The 16324-nt window shown below is 43.9% G+C and overlaps 1 protein-coding gene across 1 annotated transcript in view; it reads left to right on the top strand.

The window, feature by feature from the left end:
* The window catches only part of DSCAM (DS cell adhesion molecule), a 341028-nt gene that overhangs the window by 158690 nt on the left and 166014 nt on the right, over nucleotides 1-16324 (top strand). The window contains exons 8-11 of the mRNA XM_033232515.1: nucleotides 6152-6348; nucleotides 7379-7475; nucleotides 8107-8235; nucleotides 16058-16225. Coding sequence (XP_033088406.1) covers nucleotides 6152-6348; nucleotides 7379-7475; nucleotides 8107-8235; nucleotides 16058-16225 — 591 coding nt within the window. The remainder of the gene's footprint in view (nucleotides 1-6151; nucleotides 6349-7378; nucleotides 7476-8106; nucleotides 8236-16057; nucleotides 16226-16324) is intronic.

The raw sequence follows: 16324 nt of genomic DNA, 5'->3' as shown, positions 1-16324 counted from the left end.
ATAAAAATGTATAAGGATTAATTTTGCATTATTGGCAGAGTCATTAAAAGACTTGAGAGTAAAGTTTGGAACCAATCTTTAATATCAGTGATTTGCTGATATAATTTTTCATTCTCTCTGTATCCTTGGGTTAAAATTTTAATATATGCATCAATGTATCACTGAATTATTTGCCAAAACATACAGTGACATACTGTTCATATTTTAATTGTTTAATTAATAATTAAGTAATGGGGGTTTACTTTTATTGATAAAGTTAATTATTGCTCTTAGCTTAATCTCTCCATCTTCTCAGTATCTCTTGTATGATGGGAACACCCTTTAAAATTATTAATACAGTGAAACACTCTCCTAAGTATCATTCTGCTAAATGTTTATCAATTAGCTATTGATGGGGAGAGGATGGAGAAAGCCCTGATTTCTAGCACTTGCCAATTTTGGTGGCATAAATACTACCACCATTACCAATTTCAAGCTAAATGGGAAAGAGAGATGACTGCACTGCCAAGCTGGGCAGAGATGTGCACAATCTGATCTCCCTGGCCAATGACAGCAGCTCCACTACACCACTGCATCTTTATGCTGCAAAAAAGTAGGTCAGACAGATGCTCCCTTATATCATAAGAACTCAGATTTGTTGAGCATTAAGGGTGCTGTTAGATAATATTATAGTTTATGAAGCAAATTTATCAATTGATATGATGTAAAACAGCACCTTCCTCAATGGGTAATTTTGCAGGAGAAGCACACAGCGCCCAATCTTTGGAGGCTTCTTGGGTCTGGATCTCCCTTGGCCCTGATAGCAGGATTTGCCCACAGCTTCTCCTTGGTAGTAGTCCCTGTTAAATTACCCCATCCATTTGTTAGGCTTCAGAAATCCTTGCAGAAAGGGCTGCTGTACAGACATGTTGTCATCTCTAGGCATCCATAACTGTGACAAGTGAAAAGGTCATGCCTTCAAACATTAGCATTGCAAAGAAGCCATGATAATGATTCATTGTTAAAAATCCTTTCCACAATTTCTTTAAAGGGCTGAAAATACTTGAGCTGGATAGAAGAACATGATCTAGTCAGAGCATTTCTCTCTAAGTGCTGAATTTAATAACCAGAACAAAAATACCCATTTTAGTAGGGCACTCTTTCAAAGTAGAAATCTAAATAAAACTGAGGAGTATTTTTTGCAGATTAAGATGGGCAACTCATAAACAAACCAGAGGTCTATGGTTTGGCCAAGGTACTTCTCTCATCAAATGCAATAAAGCTTGCGATTATTTTTTTAAAAAAGGAAAATAGAAGAAAACAAACAAGTCGTCAAAACAACGCTGCAGTTTTTGGAGAACAGTTCTTCCAGTTGGTTGTTTACAAGTACTAGGGAATTAAAGTTCTGGGTCAACACCAGCCTTTGCAATGCATTGCTCCCCTGCACAGATCTCCTAGAATAGGACAGAAACCCTTACTTCAGAACTGGCTCACTCTCATTGGAATAAAGTCAGTGAGTGTTAAACTACCCTGGCTTTCAGAGGTGATGATGGTGACTTACCATGTTCTCACAGGAAAACTGTCTTTTTTTATGTCTTACCATTTTACAGATTTTCTTTTTACAAACACTGCACAATAAGGAAATCCTGACCATAGCCTTGAGATGCCCAGGAGACTGGGAGGCATTAAATATGGATTGATTTTCAGTTTTGCAACCAGAGTTTCTATATTTTGTTCTAAGGATGAAGGTGTTGCAGGAATCAGGACGCTCATCAGGAATTGGGGGATGGAGAGTGATGGTGGTGGACAGGGGTCATCTTTCAAAGCTAAATTATATGTGGGTGTCACGGTTTCTGATTCACATTCCCCAGCTGTGAGAGAAAGAATGAGGAGTAAATATTTTCTTGTTTATAGGCCTGTAATACATTTATTCACAGTTTTGTAATTTAGGTTACTTTTGTTGGCTTTGAGATCTGTAATTATCATGAGTTAGCCCTTTTCCCTTATGAGAAAAAAAAAATCTAAAAAAATCTTGATTAGTGGATTTGAGGCCAAACAGCAGGTGCCACCACCTTTAGTTCTTCTGTGACAGCAGATCCATGGTGAGCCTGGGGTTTCTACAGCCAGTAAGCTTCCAGCTGTTGAGGAACATGCCAGCTTACCTTTTTGTAGGTACACCCAATCTCTACTCTTTCAGTTCTCTCATTGAATTCAAATGGTTGAACTCAAATTGCTGAACTCAGATGGTTGAAAGGGAATGTTCCCTCACCATAAATGCTGAATCTTAACCCCTCCTCTCATTCCCTCTTCTCTCTCCAATCTCCTGCCACAGGAGTGCAAAATGGTGCTGCCACTTGGTCAAACAGTGTGGCAGTTTATCAAAATGTTGAACATGAAATTGCCACATAACCCATTAGTTCCACTTCTAGGAATCTCTCCTGGAAAAAATGAAAACATTATTCACACAACAGCTTATACAGGAATATTTGTAGTATAATTACTCATAATAGCCCCAAAGTAGAAACAACCCCAGTGTGCATCAGTGGGTGAGTGGATTTAAAAAATGCAGTATATCCATGAGCTGGAATATTATTTAGCAATAAAAAGGAACAAAGTACTGATACTTGCTATGACATGGATGAACCTTGACAACACTATGCTTAGTGAAAAAAATCCAGAAAGCTAGATACTAAAGAATACATGCTATATGATTCAGTGTATAGAAAATGATCAAAAAAGGCAATACAGGGACTGTGTTAGTCTGTTCTTTTAAAGACATACCTGAGACTGGGTAATTTATAAAGGAAAGAGGCTTAACTGACTCACAGTCCTACACGACTAGGGAAGCCTCAGGAAACTTACAATCATGGTGAAAGGGGAAGCAAACATGTCCTTCTTCACATAGCGGCAGGAAGGAGAAGTGCAGAGTAAAGGGCGGAAAGCCCCTCATAAAACCATTAGGCTCTTGTGAGACCTCAATCACTATCATGAGAACAGCATGGAGGTAACCACTCCTATGATTCAATTATCTCCCACCAGGCCCCTCGCATGACACATGGGGATTATGGGAACTACAGTTCAGGATGAGAGTTGGGTTGGGACACAGCCAAACCATATCAGGGAGAGAAGGTAGATTAGTGATTGCTTAGAACTTGAGTGGGGAAAGAGAAATGACTGTAAATGGGCAGGAGAAATATTTTGAGGTAATGTAAAAACTCTAAGATTTAATTCAGTGATGATTATACAACTGTGTATATTTGTATTCAGGTTATAATGGTATGTATGTATATATATTAGATAATATAAATATATTTGTAATGGGTTGAATAGTATCCCCAAAATTAATGTCCCCTTAGAACCTTGGAATATGACCTCATATGGAAATAGAGTCTTTGCAAATATAATTCGTTAAGAAGAGATCATATTGCTTTAGGGTAGGTCCTAAATCCAGTGACTGGTATCCTCATAAGAAGTCCATGAGAAGACACAGAAACATTCAAAGAAGGATGTAAATCATGTAAAGATAAAGCAGAGGCTGAAGTTTTGCTGCCACAAGCCAAGGAATGCGTGTGGCCACCAGAAGCTGGAAGAGGCAAGGAAGGGTCTTCCCCTAGAGGCTTTAAAGGGAGCATGGCTCTGCTGTTACCTTGATTTTGGAATTCCAGCCTCCAGAACTGTGAGAGAAGAAATTTCTGTTATTACAAGCCACATAGATTCTAGTAATTTGTTGCAGGCACTCTAGGAAGCTAATGCAATATTAAGTGTACAACTGAATTGCACACTTAAAACAGGTGAATTTTATGGTATGAATATTTTACCACAATAAAGCTGTTGATAAAAATAAACATTTTTCTTTGATAGGCCGGGGAAAGGGGGGATCAGAACCAAAGGCTGGGGACAGTACAGCCAGTTTTGCTGCATCTCAGAAATGCTGAAAGAGGAATTTCACGACAGTTGTGAACTGCTCTCTTTGATATGCAGGACTCTTGGGCGCCTCTTTCCTCAGTCACCAGTTTGCCTACTTTCCATCTTATTACACAGTCAGTGCTGTGGGGCGCGTCTCTGCCACATGGCTGCTGACTCTGGAGAAACTCCCAAATGTAGGTTCTTCTGTGAGTGTCCAGGCTACAGAACTGGTGGTATTTTGATGTTTTATTATATGTCTCAAACCTCTCTGGTAAGCCATGGGACAAGGCATGACCCAGTATGTGCCAGTCTTAGAAGAAGCCACAGTGTTTCTATGGTAAAGTACCTTGGAAGGCTTACGAGGCAAGCAATCAAGTACATAATCTGAGCTTGACCTCAGAAATGGGGGAAGGGAGCTTCTGCCTGTAATTGGGGAAATGAGATTTAAAAGCAAGTAAAAATATAGTTATGTTTTGATGAATTTTCAAACCTTTCTAGTCCTTTTTGTTAACATCTTGTTCCTTTAGCATATTTTTAAAATATCTTTAAACATTCGCGCATAGTTATTTTGCAGTCTGTATCTGATGACTCTATCGTCTAAAGTCCTGGGAAGCTGGTTCCCAATCATGGTGTTAGTTTTCGCATGTGTTCTTTAGTTTTAATTTGTGAGCTCATGGCCAATAGAGCTTTATCTGGGTGCATTTCAGTGGGCCTGGACAAAGAACACATTCTTGTAGAGTATGTTAGCTTTTGCTAGTCCCCTCAGGCCATTATCAAACTACAATCACCTTCATGTTAATTCTTTAGCATGAATTTGACTCCAGATCTATGTAGAGTCAGGCCAGTTTTGCAGATTCTCAGGGGAGAGGTGGTTTTTCTACATATATAACACCAGCTGAGGTAGTTTTATTCTCTCTTTACTTTTGTGGATTTTTGTTTATTATTATTATTATTATTTTGTTTATATACTTTCTGTCAAGATAGAACCCTTTGAGGAGCCTGGCTTTGGAGGTCTCACATTTAATGTGATGCCTCTCAGGTAGTCAAAATACCACCATTATATTACCTCTGACTTTTCACCATCAGCTTTTGTTTTTGGTCTCTGGTTTTTCTCTCACTTTCTGATAAGCTTAGTATGCATTTTAAAAGGTGTTTGTTATATACAGTCTACAATTTATAGGTGGCTTGTGGAATTGGGGTGGGATCTTGTGTCATCTGTTGCCAAGAAAAGAAGCCTACATATTAGACTAATTTTGATGTGGGAAAAGAAAACTTGAGAAACTTCACAAATAGAGTTCCCTTTTCTCAGTAAATTGGAGATGAGATTCTCTGACACAAGTTATGGAAGAAGGACAGGTTTGAGGTCTCCAGTGACTGATAAAGGTTTGCAAGGTTTATAAAACTGTGGGAGATGGACATTGTGAAGAGTGGTTACGAGCACTGGTTAGCAGCAATAAGGGATTCACGTAAAGTTGACTAAAAGTGGAGGTTTTATCTCCATTGTTGAAAATGATAGTTAGAAACATAGGTGATCCCAGAAAAAGGAGGATAACCCTTCCTGTGAAGTTTTTTTTTTTTATAGACAGAGCAACCAGTAACATCATTGTATTAGTCCGTTTTCATGCTGCTGATGAAAACATACCCAAGACTGGGCTATTTACAAAAGAAAGAAGTTTAATGGACTTACAGTTCCATGTGGCTAGAGAGGCCTCATGACCATGATGGAAGACAAGGAGGAGCAAGTCACATCTTACATGGATGGCAGCAGGCAAAGAGAGAGAGCTTGTGCAGTGAAAATCCCGTTTTTAAAACCATCAGATCTTGTAAGACTTACTCACTATCATGAGAACAGCATAGGAAAGATCCACCTCTGTGATTCAATTACCTCCCACCAGGTTCCTCCCATGAAACATGGGAATTATGGGCATATAATTCAAGATGAGACTTGGGTGGGGACATAGCCAAACCATGCCAATCATTCTGGGTGTGCTAAGGGATATAGGCCATGGCCCTCAACAGGGTTGGAAGAGAGCAACATGCCATGGATGTGAAATGGCAGGGCAATTTCCGCTGAGGGCCCACTTACTCGAGTTTCATTTTTCTGCTGCGTTTCCTTTATTTTGCCTGTGATTCTCACTCAGCAGTTTCTTGAATTAATTTCATTTCAAAGAAATATCTCTTGAAGCGTGATTTACCTGAGTGTGTTGCCAGGGAAAAATCAAGAACGCTGCTTTGCTGAACAAGTTGTGTCCTTTTGGTTTTTCAGTTCCTGCGATGATAACATCATATCCAAATACTACCCTGGCTACGCAGGGGCAGAAAAAGGAGATGAGCTGCACGGCGCATGGTGAGAAGCCCATTATAGTCCGCTGGGAGAAGGAGGACCGAATCATTAACCCTGAGATGGCCCGTTATCTTGTGTCCACCAAGGAGATGGGAGAAGAGGTGATTTCTACTCTGCAGGTAAAAGCATAGCAAATGCAACTCAATGGAATGAACTTTATTGGAAGAATAAGTCTTTCCTTTCACACAAGTGGGTGCAGATAAGTCGCAGATAATCTTTTGGAATTTATTTATGAAGCAGCCTTTCTCTCACCTTTCACACAGCAAGATTACTGAAGTAGCCTTCAAAAATAGTGCTTTAGCCTAAGTGTTAAGAATAGTGTCATTATGAACGCAGCAGGGAACCTAACTGTAATAAAAAAACAAAGTGAGAAATAAGGTTTTTAAATGACAGTTAATCCTTGAGGAATGACGGCCTATGCTGTGTGCATGTTTTAACTTCCTGCAAAAAGAAAAATGAGATGGGCTTTGGGACAAAAATATTATAAAAACTATCTCGCTTCTTTGGAAAAATCCACAATAAAAAAAAAATGCTGTCGTTAAGAGAGGATCACAAAAGCTGGAGAAAAGCACTGCGAGTAGTGAACTGGCTTGTGCTGTTATCGTGGGGATAGAGGATGATACTATAGCACACACAGGGTGGGGAGGTGGGGAAGCCCTGTGCTTGAAATGCTTATATTGGCTCTCAGACATTCTGTTCCTGGAATCCTTCTGGAAAAGGAATCTGATGTGAGTTTGCTGGCCCCCAGCCCTGGCTGCAGTATTTAATCTGTCTCTTTAGGCATGGTTGCTTTGGATACCATGAAAAAAAAAAATGTATATGTGAGATATATGTCAAGCTGACCACGACATCCTATATAAATTACACATCCAATTTAATGAGCTACACCTGACATGGATAATGTACATGAATCCTATTCATCCACCTACTTACAATTACCCTGAAATAATTTGTCCTCAGAGGGATACGTGCATGTGTGTGATTTAGCGTATGTGTCTGGAGGAATGAGGGTTGTGTGAGTGAGTGTGTCAGTGTACGTATGTGTGTGCTGGGCATGGCAGGAGAACTCAAAGAGTGGAGAGAGAGCTTTACGGCCCGAAGTCATTTTGCCTACTGAAAAAGATGAATTTCTTTCTGCTTTACACATAGATTTTGCCAACTGTGAGAGAAGATTCTGGTTTCTTTTCCTGCCACGCTATTAATTCTTATGGGGAGGACCGTGGAATAATTCAGCTCACAGTGCAAGGTAGGAAGATGACAGCATGAGAGAATAAACACAGTTGTTTCAGGACGGGAGCTCTAGGCTCAGCCTTGAGCATCTGTGTGGCCTCAACTTGCCCTGTAACACTTCCTAGTTCCCAGGAAATTTTGAAGATGTATAATGTCAGTGCTAAAGCAGAATTTTGCAGTGCCTGTGATTATATCAAAGTAAAGCCCTAAAACAGGGAACGAAGCCCTTAGAGGAACCAGTCAAGATGACAAGCCCATCACAGTCAAGCCGCATGCACACAAGTACAGCGGTGGAATTTCTTAGTTCAATTTTAGGAATCCATGTACTAGATGACCAGAATGAAAGGCCAGTTTAACATTTGGGGCCAAAATATGTTTTGAGTTAGAGATCCAAACTAGAATAGTGACATTTTTTATCCTCCAGGCTTGGTCCAGTTCTTAAGGACTATGAAAATTGGAAGTCTTGGGAAAGTGGAATTTCTCTTCCCTAAAATGTGATTAGGAAAAAGAAAATGTTTCCAAATAAAAAGCGTCTGTTCTTGTCTAATGCAGACAAATCATTTGTGAGTCACACTCAGCATTTCCACTAGCATTTCATGTCGGAGCTCCGTTTGAACTAACTCGGAGTCTTTCTGTTGATGGCGCAGAGCCCCCAGACCCTCCCGAAATTGAGATCAAAGATGTCAAAGCACGCACAATTACGCTCAGGTGGACCATGGGGTTTGATGGAAACAGCCCCATCACGGGCTACGATATTGAATGCAAAAATAAATCAGGTAAGTTCTTTACTTCCTCCATCTTCATTTCCACCTCAGAAAGTTCCTTTATTTTACTCCTTATTAATGTGTTTTACCTGTAAGCGCACAACTCAGCTCACAGTCACTCAGAGGCACCATTTCCCCCAATCAGTCTCCCTCCTGGCCGGAAGCACATCCTGGCTTTCTGCTGTGGGAGTGGAGTTTTGTGTTGAGGCTCAGTTCTGCTGCTTTTTCATTTTTAGCCAGACCAGACTTCAGTCTTGCTTTCTGCTGGACTCCTTGATATTGCAGCTGCCTGTCGGCATGTGGGCAGTGGCTGATGGAGCCAGGCCCCTGCCATGATCTTTTCTATCTCACCTGCTCCCTTCGTTTCCCATTTCCTCAGTTGGGTGACTTTTGTAGGGCCTCAGCCCATGTCCTGCACCCAGAGTGCTGAGCTCGAGCTGTGCTTGGTGTTGGTCGGATAAACTGCACAGTGGTGGTTGGTGCAGAAAAAGGAAAATTCACTCAGGAGCAACCTCCTGGAAATGCTCAGGGACCATCAGCAACACTGGCTGCTGCGCCCAGGACCACTCAGCCCAGAGCCCATAAATAAAACCGACCCTGCTGCCAGGGCCACTGCAGGTGTGCCCGTTCATTGCCTTCAAGGAACATTGCTGGGGCCATTTTGAACTTTATGATGCATGGGGCGAGGGTAGAGTACCACCACTGTGGCCTCCAGTCAGAATTTTTACTGTGTCTCATAAAAGATATGAGGAATTCGAGCACCACCAGCGTGGGAAGGGTTAATAAAATCCTTATAGGCCACAAAGGCAGCTTTATTTTTCACTTCCTGGACACCGCACATTATTTCAGATTACCCAGTTGTGACCCATTTAGTATCTTTGGCTCTAAAGCTGTAGTAAAAAATCAAGCGCAAGGCAGCTAGGAACCACAGGTCAGGAGTGAGGAAATGTTTCAGCAACAGCAAGCCAGGAACAGAGCCAGGAAATGGTGACTGCAAAGGAAAGCCAACGGGTGACTCTTCAGGAATTCAGGAGAACAGAATTTGAAGATTGAGAAGATGGTGGATCAAAGCAAAAAATAGTGTTTGGAAAAGTAGTATCTATGACTTGCTGGGTTGGAACTGCATGTAAGAAAAAATGGAATGGCTCAGGCCATCGGCCTCTGAGTTGCAACTGGGGATGTAGAAGTGAGGTGACACTACTTACACAAAGTCTGAGGAAGGGCCCTCCAGGGGCTGGTTGGACTGCAAGTCTCACCATAGCCAAGAAATGCTGCAGAGCCAGGGCCCTGGGCTCAGGGGTGAGGCACAGTGACCTGGGGGGAGTGGGGAGCTCGTCCAAGACAGTGCTGAGCTAAACAAGCGTCTTTTGGGAACCAGGATGAACAGGTTTCCCAAGGGCCCAGGGAGGAGAGGCTGACCTTGCCTTTGTTCTAAAGAAGTGGGATTACAAGTTCATAGATACAGGTCTTGAGGTGAAGCAAATTCTTCTTAGGTGAGGCAGGCACATTTGAGCAGAAACTGGCCTGGAAGCTGGTGACAGTGATGAGAGCTCAGACAGATGCAATGAGCACTGTGGGGACAGGGACAGCCCTTTACCTTACTGGCTGCGCACTGGCTATGGGGCTGCAGGCTGCCCGTGTTGCTGGTGCCGGAGCACACAGGAGGCCACTCCTAGTGGAGCAGCTCAGGACCTCCCCTGTCCTCATGGAGGATTGGGCATTGCCAGATGCTGGTGGCAGGCCTAGGCTCAGTGGTTTGGGACCCAGCCTGTGTGGGATTTGCTGCTGGGCCTGTGTTGCACCAGCTCTGCACCTTCACTTGCTCATCTCACCTGTGAAGTGGGCACTGCTGCATCCACCTCAGAGGACTGGCAAGGAGACCACAAAGGCCACCAGCTGCCCTCTGCCTCGAGTCTTCCCTTCCCTGGGCCACCCATTACTACCCCCTCCTTAGATCCCAGTTCCCAGGTGCTCACCCAGGTCCATCTCCCTTTCAATCTCCCTTTCAATCGCAGCACGTGGCATTATGGGACATCATATATTTATCTCTGTGATTACTGACAAATATACTGATTAATGCACTTCACCTCCACCATGCTAGAGGCTCCTTCGGGACTCCCTGCACCTAGTTGGTCTATTTTCACCCAGCTCATTTCTCCAATACCCAGCACCACACCTGACATGCAGAGACACTCAGTGGATATTGGCAAACTCTAAGAAGGGAAGATGTTGAAAAGGCCTTCCTCGTTGCCTGGAGCATACTCAGCATCTAATAGGTGGTAGCTTGTAGATTGCTCCAGCATGCAGGAAAATACTTAGGAGTAAAATGCCTCTAAAACCCTCTGTTAAACTACTTGCTCTCAGAGTCCTCACTATCTCCCCACTCCCCAGGGGTTTCCCAAAGGCAGGGGCTCTGGTTCTCTGTGTCCTGGGATCCCCAGCACCCAGCACAATGTCTGTCAAGTGAAGAGTGTACTGTAAATGTTCATTGCATTTAATTTACATGCAATTGAAATCTAAGAATCATTATTATCAACAGCATCTTTAAATGTATATATTGATCATGGTTTATATAACCAAAGCAGGAAAGCTCCTTGTCTATAAAGCTGAGTACAGGAGGGATTGAGGGATACTTTTCCCATCCTTCATGCTCTACTTCAACCAGAGACAGGGCCAGTGGTGTGGCTTAGATGTTATGCAGCCCTGGAGCAAGTCATTTTAAGGGTCAGCATGGGTCCCGGGAGAATCACTGGGGAAAAACCCACAGGACAAGCAGTTCCAAGTCCGTGACCAAGGTCTCCACCAGGACCCTACAGAACTTCCATTACTTTCAGTTTGGAAGCCCTGGGAGGAAGGAGCTGTGCTGAGAGTAGATAGCACCTGTACTCACTGCTGTATGAGGTATATTAGTCAGATTTTTCATGTATTAGTTGCTTCCTCAAGAAATTTTTGGTGTATAAAAATTACAACCATAGTTTAAGTGAGTGTAGTTTTAGACTGAGTACATAGAAAACTGATCCTTCAAATATTAATAACAGCCTAAATGTCACTTCTTCCAGGAAGCCTTCCTTGACTACCTATTCCCCTTCACTATTCATAGCATGTCTTGGAACACTTGGTGGACTTGTGACTATTAATTTACTCTCTGTACCCCACTGCACAGTTGTCCCCCTATGGGCCATAGTGAGCTCTGAGGGCTGGAATTGTGTCTGACAAACCTTATGCTATGTCCCTGCACCCCTCATAGTGCCTGACAGGTATACTAGATTCATGATAATCATTAGTTGCATTGTTGAGTCTCAACCCCTGTTTCAGGCAATGGTGAAATTATCTCCCCAAAAGTTTTCCTTTACTTTTCATTAATTTTTTAAGAAAGCAGCATATAACCAATGTATTAAAGTACTTCACATTCTTAACAGAAAGAACTTCTGCAAGTTACCGTTAACTCTATGCTTGAACAATCCTAGAAACAGAAACTCACTAACCCGGGGAACACAGTTCTGTCTTTGGTCAGCTGTGACTGCTACAAGTTCTTACATTTATTGCACCAAAATAGACCTTCCTGGATCCAGCGGCTCTCTTCCCATCTCTTAACCCTTTGGCCAAATAACAGTCCTCCCAGGATTTGACAACAGATGACTTTCCTTGGTTTACTGTTTTCCAGGAAACACTGAACATCCCAAGTCCTTGTTCTGTCTGTATCTCCTGTCATCATCTCCTGGTCCCGCCAACTCTGGTCATGCCCAGTTGCAGCACCAGAGGGCGTCATCTGACCAGGCAGAGCCACAGTGAAGCTGTCCCTTCCTTATCCAGAGTATTCTTCTTCTCCCATAGCTGACAAGTACACAGGTTGCTTTGGTTGCCATCGTTTCTGATTCCCAGGGACTTCTGCTTCTCCTCTACATGGACTCAAGGCCACCTTTAACATCCCTTTGAGCATATTGTCTGGGGACCTCCAGCAGATCCATCTGCAGTTTGCTGTCTCCCTTTATTCCCTTCCTTGGAAGGCAGCCTGCCCTTCAGAGTCTGTTCCTCTGGTGGCCATCTCCTCTCCACAGGTTCTCTTGTTGCCCCTCCTGTCCACGGTTTCTCTGGTGGCCCCTCCTGTCCACAGTTCCTCTGGTGGCCCCTCCTGTCCACAGTTCTTCTGGTGGCCCCTGCTGTCCACAGTTTCTCTGGTACCTCCCTCTTTTCTCTGTTGGCCTCTCCTGTCCACGGTTTCTCTGGCGCCTCCCTCCTGTCCACGGTTTCTCTGGCGCCTCCCTCCTGTCCACAGTTTCTCCTGTCCCTCCCTCCCGTCCATGGTGCCTCACAGGTCTCGGACCGGGTTTCAGCACCATGGCAAGCTCCATCACACCCTGGAAGGTAACCAGGAAACACAGACTCTGAGACAGAAGGTACACGCCCCCAGCCCCTCTCCTCTCTTGGGCTTCCCACCCCTAGTTCACCCTGAGAACTGTTATCCTTGAGAAGAATAAGACAGAGCACAAGGGGCTCGGCTGTGTTCCCACACCTCCTCCTATTCACCAACATGGAGGGCCCACTCCTCCCAGCTACCCCTCCATTGTTAAGCCTTTCATGTAATTCACCTCTAGAACTTTCAGTCACCCTCACTCATTCTGGTCTTTAGCCTATAACAGCACTTCTTCATATCAGGTCCACACTCTTATATTAGTCCTTGTTGCTCCTGCATTCATTGGATTTGGGGTATCTGACCCCCAAGACAAGCTCCCCAGAAAGCACCCATTGCAACCTCACTGGCTCCTGTCAGCTCCTCACTCCTTCCTCACTGCACAGAGGCTGCAGTGGGACTCTGAACTGACCCATGCTCCTACACCACCAGTCTCCCTGGGAGGAAGTAGGCAGTTGTGGTGGTTGATGCCTTTGCCCAGGCAACATGGAAGTTACTGGAGCTGACAGGGCCAATGAAGATACAGCCATCTTCACTGGAGGTTTTGTCTGGGAGTTGGTGGGCAGCCTGGAGAGGCATATGAGTGTCCATGACTGCAGTCCCTTACACCAAGCCATGGCATCCTGCCCACTCTTTCAATGAATGATTCTGACAACTTCTTCCTAAACCAGGCTGCAACTCTGAGCCTGTACAGCCCTCTCAGTCTTCCTGCAAACGCACAGATGGTACAATAATTCTGGGCCAAAGTTTTCTTCTCTGACATTTGACCAAATGATTTCTGTGCATTGTCAACTTGCCAGAAGGTCGCCTAAACATATGATATTTTCAGCAGGTGCCTGGAAATATCGAAATCCTGTCTTTGATTAGGTGTTTTCAGAGACTATGTGGATGTCATGCATTATAGAAAAATGACCTTGAGCTTGGAGATAACACAGATGAGGCCAAATCCCAGCCCTTCTTCTTACCAGCTATGTAACAGGGCTTGAGTTTCTTGACTTTCACTAAGGAAATAAAAACCTTACCTTGGCAGGATGTTGTACAATTTTAATCATATAAAACAGTCTGTCCAAACTATACATCACAATGACCAAGATAGGGAGTCTTTTTAAAAGCACAGGTGTCTGGGCACCATTCCCCAGAGATTCTGGTTTAGTAGGTCTGAAAGCAGAATTATCAAAAAGCCCCAAGATGTTTCCAATGTGCCCACAGATTTGGGGGCCACAGAAGTCATGTTTTAAAATGCCCAGCACATTGCCCTGATGGGAGGATGAAACCGAAAATTGAGATACAAATATAACTAAAAAGAATGCAGCATTGACCAAATAAAGAGATTCTTAGGAGCAAATCACAAACAGAAATGTATGCATGGACATCCAAGATCTGAAAAGGGCGAGTGTGACTGGGGAGAGTCTGGGAAGGCCATGGACAGGAAGGGTGAGGATGGGCTTTGAAACGGGTCCCCCAGCCCATTGGAGGGAGTGAGTGGTAGTTTCTACAGACAGGGAGCAAATGCAGCATCAGAGACGGTTTATAAGTCACACTGGGAGACTGTTGAACAAGGCAGTGTCACTGAGATAGGGGCTGAGCCAAAGGAACCTATAGGGCATGGATGTGGAGGTGCCCAGTGACCACCAAGAGGGGACTGTCCCCTCCCTACCCAGGTCCACCATATGCCTTGGATTGGTGTAGGGGACTGCAGTCATGGACACTCATATGCCTCTCCAGGCTGCCCGCCAACCCCCAGACAAAAACCTCCAGTGAAGATGGCTGTATCTTCATTGGCCCCATCAGTTCCAGAAACTTCCATGTTGCCTGGGCAAAGGCATCAACCACCACAACTGCCTACTTCCTTCCGGGGCTACTTAGCAAATGTCTCTGCATCTTGCGGCACCTGGCATTCCTCCTCATCCTCCTAAACATCTCTGCAGAAGGCCTGGCTTTCTCTCTCTGTGACAAGGCTCATAGGTGTGTGCCATTTCATTGATTTCATTGATGTAAAATGTCCTCTCCTCATTTGTCTTCTATTGAATCACATTCTTCTCCTCATCAATTTTTTTCCAACTCTTTCTATGTCATGTTTTTCCACCTCTAATCTTCTTGACCCCAAATATGCTTTTTGCTTGTCAACTGCAATATTCATTGTCAGCTTCTATTAGGCTCCATTCTTTGAGAAGTTAAAAGTATTCAAAAGCAGTCTTTAAGCCACATATTTTTCTTCAGTTCCAGAAAATATCTTGCATTTATGTTTAACACTGGACAGAGAAGTCCCCTAAACCGCCATACGCACCCTTAGTGTGACAAAGTGACCCCACTCCCAAGACTCAGAGGTCCATGTATTTGTGGTTTATTTGTTCATCTGTTAAACATTCATGTACTGTTTGTCTACTGTGAGCCAGGCACTGTGCTAGCACTTGGGATAAAAGACTGGGTATGGCCAGCATGGTCTCTGCCCTCCTGGAGTTTAAAGTCCAGCAGGGAACACAGATTCAGATTATCCACAGAGGACTTACTTGTGTGGTCATCACCACCAAGGCAGACCCTGAGGAGGGTGGGAATATGTAGGCACCATCTCTGTCTACTGTCCTGGGAACTCCTCTGTTCATCCTCCTAGCCAACACCAGCTGTCGACCACCCACCCAATCAACAACTGCCCAAACTCTTTTGATATAAGAACCATGTATTGACATTCCCATCCTTGCTTGAAGCCTGAAAATCATCAGATACAAAATGTCATAGATTCAGTGATAACATTTCACATGAAGCAGGTGCTGCTGTTATAATTAGCTGTGGTTGAAAAATAATTCCTACAACCAAGGATTTGGCACTAAATGATTTCAAAAAATAGAATCGAAAAATATGTTTGGTAATCAGGATTTATTCTGGAAATTGAGACTGGTTTGTATGGGATTATCTTATTTTTAACACACTCTATTTGGAGAGGAAAGGATCTGGTATGGGTTGAAGTTTTGCTGGTTTTCAAATGCCTTTTAGAACCAGGGATTTTGGGGGGACCCAGGGGTACTATCCAAACCATAGTTCATTGTACTGTCCCATACAATGAGTGCTTACGGTGACCATTGTCCATTCCACTAACCTGAGCTTCCGCCACTGGAATTTGCCTTCTGAGATGTCCCCCAGTCGGCCGCTCTGTGCTTCCTCCATCGCCCCTCCCTGAACTCGGCTGGCTTGTTGCCCCATGTCCGTCGCAGCGTGAATAATGAGTGTGGGATGTCACATCCCCTCTGATGGCCAACTCTGCCAGAAAGCTGGGAACATTGCATTGAGAAATCACTTTAAGTGCAATTTTTCTTTCTTTCCGTCTTTTTTTTTTTTTTTTTTTAATTCCTGCTTGTGAACTTTCAAAGGCAGAGGAAAAAAACTCACATCTCTATCTCTTCTTTTTTGAAAAACAAAACCCAAAAGACTCCTGGGATTCTGCTCAGAGAACCAAAGATGTTTCCCCTCAGCTGAACTCGGCCACCATCATTGATATCCACCCTTCCTCCACCTACAGCATCCGCATGTACGCCAAGAACCGGATTGGCAAGAGCGAGCCCAGCAACGAGCTCACCATCACGGCGGACGAGGCAGGTACGTGGGACCGGGTGGAATCTTGCTCCAGAGGAGCCCGGGAGCTGACTCTTGAGGGCTCAGATGCTTAAATGCAGAAGCAGACCTTTGCCCGTGCTA

This window comes from Trachypithecus francoisi, unplaced genomic scaffold (genome assembly GCF_009764315.1).
Source record: "Trachypithecus francoisi isolate TF-2019V2 unplaced genomic scaffold, Tfra_2.0 Lachesis_group14, whole genome shotgun sequence".
Classification (NCBI taxonomy): Eukaryota; Metazoa; Chordata; class Mammalia; order Primates; family Cercopithecidae; genus Trachypithecus; species Trachypithecus francoisi.
Note: the sequence above shows the minus strand (reverse complement) of the source record. Positions and strands in the feature narration are given on the sequence as shown.